Source organism: Rhinatrema bivittatum, chromosome 2, assembly GCF_901001135.1.
Source record: "Rhinatrema bivittatum chromosome 2, aRhiBiv1.1, whole genome shotgun sequence".
Classification (NCBI taxonomy): Eukaryota; Metazoa; Chordata; class Amphibia; order Gymnophiona; family Rhinatrematidae; genus Rhinatrema; species Rhinatrema bivittatum.
In genome coordinates, this window is record NC_042616.1 from 289545851 (window position 1) to 289558533 (window position 12683).

Below are 12683 nucleotides of genomic sequence, written 5' to 3' on the forward strand. Positions count from 1 at the left end.
TATAGCCCAGCTGCCAGTTGTAAAACTTGACTGCTTGTAATATATCACTTCTTATTCAACTCAGTTTTTGCTGGTTTATCATCCTAGGCATATGACCAAACAAGAGCCCATACTTAATCCAACACCCAGCCCCATCACCATGCCCTGCAATAATCCAAACAGCTACCAGTTAGGAGATTATTTACTAAGCATTTTTCCCATAGGCACAGAATGGGAGAAAAGTCTTAGTAAATCAGGTCCGTAGTGAGGCTATTGCTTGAATAGCTGACTTTCTAGGGCTCTGTGGCCTTGCTAGGAAGTCTCTTTAATGTGTCATGGAAAATCAAAGGAGTAAAATAATGGGTTGAATTACTTAAAGGGTAGAAAGTGTGGGTAGGCTTTGCTTAGATTCTTCAAAATCAAGCAAGTATATGGCACAGATACTTGAATGCCAAATGAGAATGCACTGTATTAGCAGAGTACTAAGGACGCTGTGAGAAAAATAATCTGATTTAAAAACATGGACTGTAAAATGTTTGCAAGAAATATTTATTTTTATTTTATAAACATGTATGTTGCATAGTTTGTCAGTAATGATTTCATATAATCTCATCTACAAGGTTTACATAGTAACATAGAAGATGCCGGCAGATAAGTTTAATGTTTAAAAAAATAGATTTCTAACACATGCCTTAGAGAGAAGGTTTATGCAGCATCTATGAATCTGAATTTAATGCATGGGCTATCAAAATCCAGCATAGATCTTGACCACATTAATCCATCACAGTAGGCCATGACCATTTAATATTGATATTTATATACATTTGTCTAATTTATTTATTTTATTTATTTTAAAATATTTCTATACCGGACTTCATGAATGGGATTCATATCAGGCCGGTTTACATAGAACAAGGGATAAACGAAAAGTAACCAAAACAAGAAGGCTGAAAATAGCAAAGTTACAATATAACAGGGGGATTAAACTTGGTAGCTATAGTAGCTGGGAATAAGAGAGATAGGAATAACTACATATAAATCATATAAGATCGTTTGTGAAATTAGTAAACATTCAGTTCCTTGATCTGAGTCTGACGGATTATTTTGAGTTAGGGGAAGGCTTGGAGGAAAAGCCACGTTTTAAGTTTCCTTCGAAAGGTGAGGAGGCAGGATTCCAGTCTTAGGTCAGTCGATAATTTGTTCCAAAGGACTGGGCCTGCTGTGGAGAAGGAACGTTCTTTGGTGGATGTTAGACGAGTGGATTTGGTAGGTGGGACTTGAAGCATTCCTTTATATGCCTCTCTGATGGGCCTTTCTGAAGCATGGTGTTTGAAAGGGGTCTGAAGGTCTAGGGTGAGCTGTTTGTGGATGGTTTTGTGGATTATGGTGAGTGCTTTATGTAGAATTCTGTATTTTATTGGTAGCCAATGTAGGTTTCGGAGGATGGGGGTAATGTGAGCCCTTCGGTTAGTGTTGGTTAAGATTCTGGCTGCTGCATTCTGGAGCATTTGTAGAGGTTTTGTTGCTGAGATGAGAATAATATTCCTGAAGCCAAATCCGGTCTAGCATAGCAGTAGACGTGCACTGTGACGGTTACACAATTGCAAATTGACAGATGAAAGGCAATTCATTTTTGCACTTCTTGTCAAACCACTTGCCATTGGCTACTCCCGACAAGGATGCACAGTTCTCCTGCTTCCCACCATCGGGTTGGGTGGTGATTTCAGTCTCCCAGTTCTTGTAGCCCACGCTGCTGCCAGCCATGTCCACCCACCGGCCTTCGGTTGCCATGTCGTTCATGCCGATCCAGATCTCCTTCTCTGAGCCGATTTTCTTTCTCATGTACTCGTATAATGCATCGTTCTCGTCGCCATTTTCAGGGGTGCTGAGGATGCCTCCCTGAGCCATGCATTCATTGTTGGCTTCATGGTAACTCTTTGCCTGAGAGAAGGGCAGGAAACACTTGTTGTGGACTTTGAAACCTTTCAAACAAACTAATAAAAGCAAAAGACAAAACAGTGTAAACGTGAATGTCAATCTTTCATGTGCCCATAAATCACAGTATCTCTCTCTCTCTCCCTTACCCCCTTCTCTTTCCCTCCAACCTCACATTATTCTAATGAGCTGATTTAACAAAGCATTGCTCCAGTTCAAACAAATTGTTCCACTTTTGCCCCTTTGTTTGCCTGGGAGATTTTGATTGATTAATGCTAGAGCAATTTCTTTTTTTTCACTAGGGCAAACATTTGATCAATCTGCCCCTCAGCTTACTTATTTCCTCCAAAACTGTGTGCTTCCAGTGGGAGAAACATTAATCCTTTATTACTTCGTATTTTTATGGACTGCAATATCGTGCCTTCGAAATTATAATACTCGAACGTGGTCCATGCAATGGCAGACATGGTAATTTGAGCCATCACTGGGGGCTAGATTGTGAGAAATAAAGGGAACAGGTTGTTACTCTAATCCCTCCACAAACTGAGACAGAATTCTTATCAAGGGCAATCAGAAAACAGCGTATGAGAATCCCATTCCTTCAGGAAGGCATTCCACCCTCCTTTAGGCTCTGCTTTCATTTGCCCACTAAGGGGCAGATTTTAAAACATATGCGTGGGCATAGATTTGTTCGCGCAACCTGGCGCGAACAAATCTACGCCCGATTTTATAACATGTACACGCTGCCGCACGCATGTTATAAAATCCGGGGTTGGCGCATGCAAAACTATGCAAAATCGGCAGCCTGCGCGTGCCGAGCCGCGCAGCCATCCTCCGTTCCCTTCCCCTATCTAACCCGCCCCCCAGCCCTAACTAATTCCCCCCCCTACCTTTATTTTACAAGTTATGCCTGCCTGGTCCGGGGGCTGGTCCGCAGGCCACGGCCATGCCCCCGGAATGCCCCTGGGCCGGAACCACGCCTGCTGCCACACCCCGCAATGCCCCCCGATGACACGCCAGCCGCGACACGCCCCCGACACACACCCGACACGCCCCCCCCCAGGAAAGCCCCAGGACTTACGCACGCCCCGGGGCTTGCGCACGCCGCCGAGCCTAAGCAAGATAGGCTTGGCACGCGCAAGGGAGTGGAAGGGGCAGCTTTTCAGAGGTTACATGCATAACCCTTTGAAAATCTGCCCCTAAGGTTTTGTTTTGTTTTTTTATTATTTATTTTATTTCATCTCCCCACTAAGGTTATTTTTTTTATTATTATTTATTTTATTTTAAAATATTTGTTACCCACCCTTCCTATGTTCAGGGTGGGATACAAAAGAACAATCATAGTATACAGATTAAAAACAAATTTAAAAAACTGTCAAAACAAAAATACAGCAATATGATTGCATCAAAAGGCATTTCGAGGAACGCGTGTCTGTGTGGGAGTAATAATCAGACAGTTACATGGAATTTGCCGTTTGACATTAAGTGCATTTTCAGGGCTTTCTGAAACAATTTGGGTTCTGTAATCAATCTTAACTCCTTTGGAGGGGAGTTCCAGAGGGAGAGGGTTGGCAATATAAAAGGCACGCTCTCCACTTTCTTCCAGATGGACTACGTTAGGTGAAGGGAGATCTATTAGACCTTTAGTTCGAAGACCTCAACCTTCTGGTGGGGTTATGAATTTTCAGTACAGCAGCAATCCATAGTAATGAAAATTTGTGTAAAAGAGTATGAATAGTAATGCCAGTTTATAATGAATCTGATAAGAGATCAGAAGCCAGTGCAGTGATTGTAAAACAGGAGTAATTTGATTGCGTGGTGTTTTGAATAACCTGTACTGGATGAATTATGTAAGCTGGGAGACCAAGGAAAAGTGAGTCATAATAGTCAAGGCTGGGGAAAAGTAACAATTGAAGAACAGTACAAAAATTATTAGGGTCTAATAGAGGTTTCAGATGATGCAGAAGCCATAGTTTGAAAAATGAGATCTGTATTAGGGATTTGATGTGATCCTGCATTGAGAGTGAGGGTATAGAAGAATGCCAAGAATGTGAGCTGTTTTTGATATGGAAATGTGTTTGATTTCTGAACACAATTTTTTCCAGAATACATATCAGTGGAAATCGAGAAATAATCATAATTTCAGTTTTGATAATGTTGAGAGTGAGTTTGTTCCAATTCAGCTAATCATGAATAGTTGAAAGGCAGAAAGAAAGAAATTCTTCTGTAAGAGCCCATGATGCTTTGATGGGAAAAAAAGAATTGAATGTCATCTGCATATAACTTGTAGTGGATCCCAAGGCTAGCAAGCAAATGACACAGCAGAGTCAGATAGATGTTAAAAAGGGCTGCCAATAATGCAGAACCTTGGAGTACACCAAAAGTGGGATCCAGGCTGAGGTCTCCAAGCCAGCCTTGACTTGTTGCACTCAGTTCATAAGGTAAGAAGAAAACCAGGAGAGAACAGAACCCAAAATCCCAAGAGACTGCAACCTTTAAAGGAGGGTTGAGTGATCAATTTTATCGAAAGTAGAAGAAATAGCAAACAAGGTAAGTACAAAAGAGGTTCCCCGATCAAAGTCCCTACAGGATAGTATCAAAACTAGAGAGAAGAAACATTTTGGTATTTTTGAGAGCAAATTGATATTGGTATCGAGTCAAGAAAGGTCATAAGTTGTTTAAGTACTGAATTTTACAGACTTTTAGCAAGATATGGTAGTGATGAAATGGGACGGTAATTGGACAGAAAGGTTGGGTCGATAGAGACTTTTTAATGTATTGGGCAAATTGAAGTCCTTTTTAAGGAATCAGGGAGGAAACCATAATTCAGTGATGAGTTTACAAACTTCACAATAAATTTAGCTATTTTTATGCTGATTATTTTCAATAATGCTGTGAAGCAGGGATTGAGGGGGCTAGTAGATGAGTTCATATTAGCAATAATTTGGATAATATCAGACTCCGATACCATGTTGAATTGCTCCCATTTGTTGTGTTTCTGGCCGCTGTGCAGCCTCTCCTCCATCAGGGGACCCTGGCAAACCCTGCTTGGAACCATACTTTTCAGCATGTCTCTGGTCTCTGGTCTCTGGCCTCCCCCTGCTGTACTACCTCTGCTCCGCCTGGAGATCGCCATGAGCACATCCCTCAGGCTGACCAGGCCACCCCTCTCTCCTGCCTGCACCACACCCAGACTCTTGCCCTTGTTTACAGGGATCCAGTGGCTTCCAGGCTCCGAGCTCAGACACCCAATTGCTTGAAGCAGCAGGAATTAATTAACCTCCATCTGTGGGGTCACCAAGCCAGCCCTTGGAAAATCCATAGCAATTTTAAAACCAGAGCCTGGGCCAGGAGGGGAATTAACTCAAGCTAACAGAGCACAAGCTATTGTAAAAAGTTCTAGCACAACATCTCTAGAAAAATCTTTCATCAAGAGAGATTAAAACACTCACCTGAAAAGACTGACACTAACCCAATTTCTAATGCTTCTGTGGCTTCTTTGGTCTGTTCCCAGACATTAGAGACTCTAGAGCACAAAGCACTAATCAAGCCCAACAGAGCCCAGCCTTTTCCATTTGCAGGCCAACACAAGTTAACAAGCTTTTCAGGGAAACGGCTAAAGGCAGCATATGGGTTTTTTTTTTTCTAATCTTCAATTACACATGCCAGAACCTGAGATTGGAGCACAGAAGAGCTGCAGCTTGAATCCAGCTACCATCAGCTCTGCACTGAGCTCTCCTCCTTTGGCAATCAGGCCAGCAAAAAGACTCTTACCCTGTCAGGGCCAGTCCAGTCAAGGGTTGCTACTCACAGTCTGGCCAGCCAGCAAAGAGCACAATTCTTCTACAACCAGTCCACCTAGCAGAGGGAAGCCTGCCTGCAGCTCATTCTTCCAGCAGCAGGCTCCTGCACACAGTCAACTCAACCAGTAGGAGGCGCCTCTACCCATCAAGTTCTTCCAGCAGCACACTCCCGCACTCAGCTAATTCAGTCAGCAGGTGGCATCTGCTTGCAAACAGCCTGTCCAGCAGGGGATGCTGATTCACAACCAGCCTGCCCAGAAGGGGATGCTTGCTCGCAACCAATTCACCCAGACAGGAGCGTCAGTTCCAGTCCAGCCAAGCAACCCCTGAAGGGCCTAGTTCAGCCCTGCTGCCCTAGGATGGGTCCAGTTCAGCCATGTTGCTCCACGGGAAGCCCAAGTCAGTCATGTAGCTCCAGAGGGAGCCCAAGTCATCGTGCCTCTCCGAAAGGGGCCACAGCAATTTTGTCCAGCAGGAAGCACTCGTTCTCAGCAAGTCTAGCAGGAGGTGCCTGCTTTCAGAAAGTCTGCCCAGTAAGGGGCATCTGTTACCAGTCAGTCCACTTAGTAAGAGTATTCACCCGGGCCAAACCTCAGCATCACCTTCAGGACTCTCAGAAGAAAAGGGACCCAGGAAGAGGGGTCTTAAATGTGGGTTACTGTTGCATTTCTGGCCATTGGCAGCCTCCCCTCCACCAGGGGACCCTTGCGAACCCTGCTTGGAACCATTCTCTCCAGCACGTTTCTGGTCTCTGGTTGTACTACCTCCGCTCCACCAGAGGATAGCTTTGAGCACATCCCTCAGGCTATCCAGGCCCCTCTCTCCTGCCTGCAACACACCCAGATTCTTGCCCTACTTAACCCTACCTGACCTTTCCCTCAATGCTTCGGCATCAAGTTCTCCTCAGCTCCTTGCTCTAGCTACTTCTGCCCTGCAGCCTTTTAAGACCTTTCCTTGTGTTCCCTTGTGGCCTCCATGCCGTCTGATTCTAGTTCCGCCTAGCTTGTTCCTGTGGCCTTTAAGCCCTCTGATTCTGCCTTTTGCCTTGCCTTGTGGCCTACGGGCCTTCTGAACCTGCCTTGCCTTTGTGGCCTACCCTAGGCCTCTCTGTTTCCTGACCCATGGCCTAGCCTGAAACCTCCCTAGGTCTCTTCTGATTCTAGGCTTCTCTCGCTATTCCCTGACCCCTGGCCTAGTCTGAGACTTCCTAGGTCTCTTCTCTGTCTCTGAGCCTCTCTCTGCCTTGTCCCACAAGGCCTTCTTATCTTTTTGTCTTCGGGCTCTGGGTGTTCCATGTTCTCTGTGTGCCCTGTCCGGTCCTGTCCTAGTCAGTCTTGCCCCAGTTCCAGTGTTCCAGTTCCATGCTTACCTGCTTCCAGTTAAATGCTTACTTATACTCTGTTCCAGTGTACCTAAGTTTACCCTTAGCACCACACAGCTCAGTCTGTTTCTGAACTCCAGCTCAGCCTGTCCTTCGCTCCAGAGCTCCTGTTCAGTCTGCACGTCACTTTTTGTAGCTCCAGTCCGGCCTGCACTTCATTCCTGAGCTCCAGCTCAGCCTGCACTTGTAGCTTGTTCCAGACTCAGCAGACTGCCCACACCTATTTTCAGCCTTGCTGTCTTGCACCATTCCCAGAGGTTGTGACCATAACATCCCCTCTACGGCTGCCCACACACCATTTCATTCCATCAGAGAAATAATCATCAGTTCTAATATTAGCAGTAGTCTGAAATGTATTTCTAATAGTCACCACTTTTTCACTGAAATATGGTTCTTATGCATCTGCCATATTCTGTCCTGGAGATGGAGAAAGTGCAGCAGTAGGAAGTGAAACTGGATCAATGATCTGTTTAACAGAGTGAAATATCTCTCTGTGATTATTGAATGGTATGGCTAATTTACAGGAAATGTGATTTCTTGGCAGCAGTAATAGCATTCTGATAATCTGAAAGCAGGGATCGATAGCTAGAAATATCTAATTGTCTGGTTGTCTATTTCATTCAGTGAAATAGAAATAAGCTGTTTCATATCTTTTCAAAATGAAATGAATTTTATTTTATTTTACTTCATATTCCAATTTTAGTGCACAGTAAAAATGGAAAATGAAACAAAACAAACTCCCCCTCCCTAAATGAAACAAAACAGATTTTCGGCATATACACTCCTGTTCCCCTCGCATGCCATCACTCGCTTCTGCATTTTATTGCTTCTATGTTCTCTCATTTATTGCTCCTTCTACCCAAATAGACTGTAATAGCTAGCACTTTTTTTTTTTTTTGGAAGTAAAGGTGCCAGTATTCAGATGTAGGATCCTCCTTCGGGTGGGATGGGCAAAAGCAATCACCCATGGCCCTGCCCTACACCTGACTGCAGGGCATATGAAATGACAGCTTTGAAAATATTACACCTAAGCCTAGACCACCAGTGCACTTTCTATTGGGAAAACAGAACAAGCTGGATCACTACACAGAAATTACACGCTAATGGAATATCTCACCATCACATAGACACACTCCCTCACATTAATACACAGCCATGGCATACATCCTCACACAGGCTCCTTCTCTCTGTCATGGATAGAGCCTCATCAAATACAGAAAAAGTGACTATGAATAATAATCAGACAAAAATGAACTGGAAAACCCAAGACGCCAGACTCTGCATGCAGTGCAGCACGGAAGAAATAGAAACAGAAATGCACTTTTGCTTCTTCCATGCAAAATACAAAATTATCAGAAATGCTGATACCCACACACCCTAACACAGACTACCTCTCTTTCTTGTACATATACCCACACAAGCTCCCTCTCTCTCTGACACACACCCCTTCACTCTTTTTCCTTCTCTCACAAACATGCACCCTTACTCCCTCATGCACACACACCAGCAACCAATCTTTCCTCACAATCACACACACACATGCATTGTAATATTAGCAGTAGTCTCTCAGGCTCTCTCTCAGTCTCTTGCACACATACCCAAGCACCCTCACACAGGATCCCTCTCTCTCTCTCACACACACCCTTGCACACAGATTCCCTCTCTCTCTCTCTTACATTAGTACTCCACACAGTTTCCCTCTCTCACAAACATGCACCCTTACTTCCTCATACACACACACAAGCTTCCAATTTCTCACTCATACACACTCCCTCACATTCACACACAGCCATGGCATACATCCTCACACAGGCTCCTTCTCTCTGTCTTGCAAAAACACCCATGCATCCTCACACAAGCTTCCTCGCTCTCTCTCACACACAAAAATGAAACACATACACACACACACATACAAACACACACACACTCTTGCACACAGGCTCCCTCTCTCACACACATACATACACCTCTGCACACAAGCTCTCTTACTGGGACCCTCATTCAGCTAAGCTTGTCACACATTCGCCGTGAGTGGCATGGGCTCCGCTCACAGTCGCCAGGTCTTCATCTTCACCGCATGTGGGATAGGCTCTGCTCATGGCCACCGGGCCTGCCAGCTCTTCTGGTAGGCCCTCGCAGCCCACTGTCACTCTCTCCAAATTATGCACTAAATAAATGAAATTCTGTGCAAATTCTGCACTCTGCAGTAGTGCAGATTATTCTCCCAGGAGTAGCCTGAGCAAGTAAGGAGCATGTGCATAGTGTCTGAGACTGACTTGCAACTCTGTCTCTAAGGAACAGGATTGATCATCGCTGGGCTTACAAAAAGGGGTTTCTGGGAACACCACCTGGTTCTCAGCAAGTTGAGGACTTTGAGCAATGCAAAAGAACCCAGTGGGAGATGTATGAAGTCTTATTATTAAAGTAAGCTGTATATATGCTTGCTGAAGTGACGGAACATAACATCTGGAGGTTCTGATCTTGAACCAGACCTGACCAAGTAACGTGAACTGAATTTGTATGTCTGCTTTGAAATGAAATTCCTGTAATGTAAAGTTCTTTGAAATAATTTGACTTATGCTTGTTGAAACCTGCTACATATAAGCCAGGACATTACTATTATCTTGCTGTTTTCAATAAAACCAAACTGGAAACCTAAAAGACTGTGGTTTGCATTAACAAAGGCTCAAAACTTTGACAAACTGGAATTAGAAAATAGGACTGGAGTTTGACCAAATCTCATAACTATAATGATTTAGTTGAAAGGAAAGTATCAGTCATCAACATTCTTCAAATTAACCTCACTTATACAGCTAATTAGGATATTGCTATGTATCTGAGAGCCTAATGGACTGATACCCTGTAGTAATTTTATCATCAGCACATGTTTTGCAAAGAAGCATTCCCTCATTAATTTGTAAGCATATTTGTTAAGTTTCCCTTTCCTGGAGGTAGAGAGTCCACAGGATGGTTATCGTGAGGAGCAGGTGTTTGGAAAAGGTCAGAAGAAGAAGAACAGAGACATGTTTTGCTCATTCCATTCTTCCTAAAGAGAGGCACCAACTTCATGTGGTATGCTGTGTTTATAAAGAAATGACGAGGTTCATATTCAAAAGCCATTTAGATGTATTACTTAAAAGTTATCTTTCTAAATGGCAAAAAAGGCATTTTCAGCAACTTATCCTGCTAAATTTAGTTGGATAAGTCAGGAGTGTTCTGGGATGGGTGGGAGGCATTCCAGAAAGGAGCAGCGTTAGCTGGATAGGCTATCCAGCTAATTTTGATATTCAGAGTCAGCCGGCTAACTTAGGCCTGGATTTATCAAAATGCACTAAATATTGCATGCGATAGGAAAAGGGGTGTATTTTATGGTAATAGGTAGTTTATAGCAATTTGCGCTAAAACCTATGCGAAGCACTATCTTAGAGCAAATTGCGATAACTTTTTTGCACTTTACAATAAGTGCCAGAATTGATGTATTTCCTACATACAACCACTGGGGGGACCATGTTTCAGCTCCTGGAGAGCCAGCTCAGCTATTTGGGGGGGGGGGGGGAGAGAGAGAGAGACACTAGCCATAATGCCCTCATGCTAGATAGAAATACCTATCTCTATGGGAGGCCCACCTAGTAACTTGAGGTGAGGTTTAGGTATTAGTGTAGGGGTTAGGGGCCACTTTGACATTCAAAGTGAGACGTACAAACAGAACAGTGCTCTCTTATGAAGATTTGATGACCTTCGGAATGATGAGATTTATGCAATGTTCTCTCAACCTAGCTTGATGGACTCCATGGTTAGACCGCACCTTGAATACTGTGTACAATTCTGCTCACTGCATCTCAAAAAAAATATAGTTGCGATGGAGAGGGTACAGAGAAGGGCAACCAAAATGATAAAGTGGATGGAACAGCTCCACTATGATGAAAGACTAAAGAGGTTCGGACTGTTCAGCTGGAGAAGAGATGCTAAGGGGGTATGTGAAAGAGGTGTTTAAAATCCTGAAAGGTCTAGAATGGGTAAATGTGAATTGGTTATTTATTCTTTCGGATAATAGAAGGACTAGGGGGCACTCCATGAAGTTAGCATATAGCACATTTAAAACTAATTGGAGAAAGCTCGTTTTTACTCAACGCACAATTAAACTCTGGCATTTGTTGCCAGGGGATGTGGTTAGTGCAAATAGTGTAGCTGGGTTTAAAAAAGGATTGGATAAGTTCTTGGAGGATAAGTCCATTACCTGCTATTAATCAAGTTGACTTAGAAAATAGCCACTACTATTACTAGCATCAGGAGCACGGGATAGTCTTGGGTTTTGGGTACTTGCCAGGTTCTTATAGCCTGGATTGGCCACTGTTGGAAACAGGGTGCTGGGCTTGATGGACCCTTGTTCTGACCCAGTATGGCATGTTCTTATGTTCTATGTCATGGGGTTACTTCAGGATTTGGTTGTCAGTTCGCAGATTCAATGATTTTTTTTTTTCACTTTCTGTTTGATCTGCCTAGATTGGTTAATAGTGGTTTGCTAAACTTATTACTCCACTGGATTGCCATGTTGATAATTGTCCAGTTGGATGTTGTAAGTGTGATTTGAGTGTGAGGGACTGACTATATCAGAAAATATCTTGAGTCTCACTGTAATGCTTTTCCAAATTATAACTGTAACATTCACTTTGTTCTTCTTTTGTTTACTTTGCCTGCATCATATGTGAAAATGTTGTATTAAATAAACTTGGAGGTCCATATTCAGACACAATCTGGATAGCAAAGTTAGTCAGATAAACTTATCCAACTAACTTTGGAGGTATATTCAGTAGTGCAGCCACACTACTGAATATAGCCGGCTATCATAAGGTTAGCCAGCTAACTCAACTCCTCCCAGTAACACCCCTGGAACACCTTTAACATAGGCAGCTAAATTCTAGCTCCCTAACTTATTAGCCGGCTAGAGTTTAGCTGGATATATGCCCAAATATTCATTTAGCTGGCTAACTTCTGAGTTAAAACGGACAGCAACATGGCGTTATGAAAGGGTTCAAGTCAACAAAAATCTCTCTCAGTCCCTGATGAAGATGGGATGGTCGAAACACTGCCAGTGTCGGGCTGACAATTCCAATTTCGCAATACTGAATGGACTTTACAAGGAGAGGAAACCCTCCCACTCAAACATCTAAGTATAAAATATTGTTAACATAGGCGATTGATGGAGACCGTAAGAGGGAGCTGATTTAAGCATATCAGTCAAACGCTATTGGTTGAGGGATACCATTTACGGATGGTCAATAAGCAAAACTAGAGAATTTTAAATTATTGAAGAAAAATAAAAAAAATTTTTAAAAAGGTATATTTATTAGTAAGGCTGTCACCAATCTATGGTTTAGCTAATGGAAAATACCGAACATCAGTGTAGATAAAGAAAAAATAAAGTGTCTTCTGTTTGTTACGTTTTGATTTGTTGAAGAGAGGACCAGTTGGGCTTTGTGAGTTTTTGGTGTGTAACTTCTGAGTTAGCCAGCTAAATGCTTTTGAATATGGACATCAAATTAGTTAATAAACCCCCCCTCCCCCCCCAAGAAACTAGGTCCCAT

At 43.2% G+C, this 12683-nt stretch overlaps 1 protein-coding gene across 1 annotated transcript in view; it reads right to left on the reverse strand.

Moving 5' to 3' along the window:
* Positions 1-552: 552 nt before the first annotated feature.
* Positions 553-12683, reverse strand: part of CLEC3B (C-type lectin domain family 3 member B) — a 46036-nt gene continuing 33905 nt past the window's right edge. The window contains exon 3 of the mRNA XM_029592633.1: positions 553-1973. Within this exon, the coding sequence (XP_029448493.1) occupies positions 1573-1973 (401 nt within the window). The 3' untranslated portion in view covers positions 553-1572. The remainder of the gene's footprint in view (positions 1974-12683) is intronic.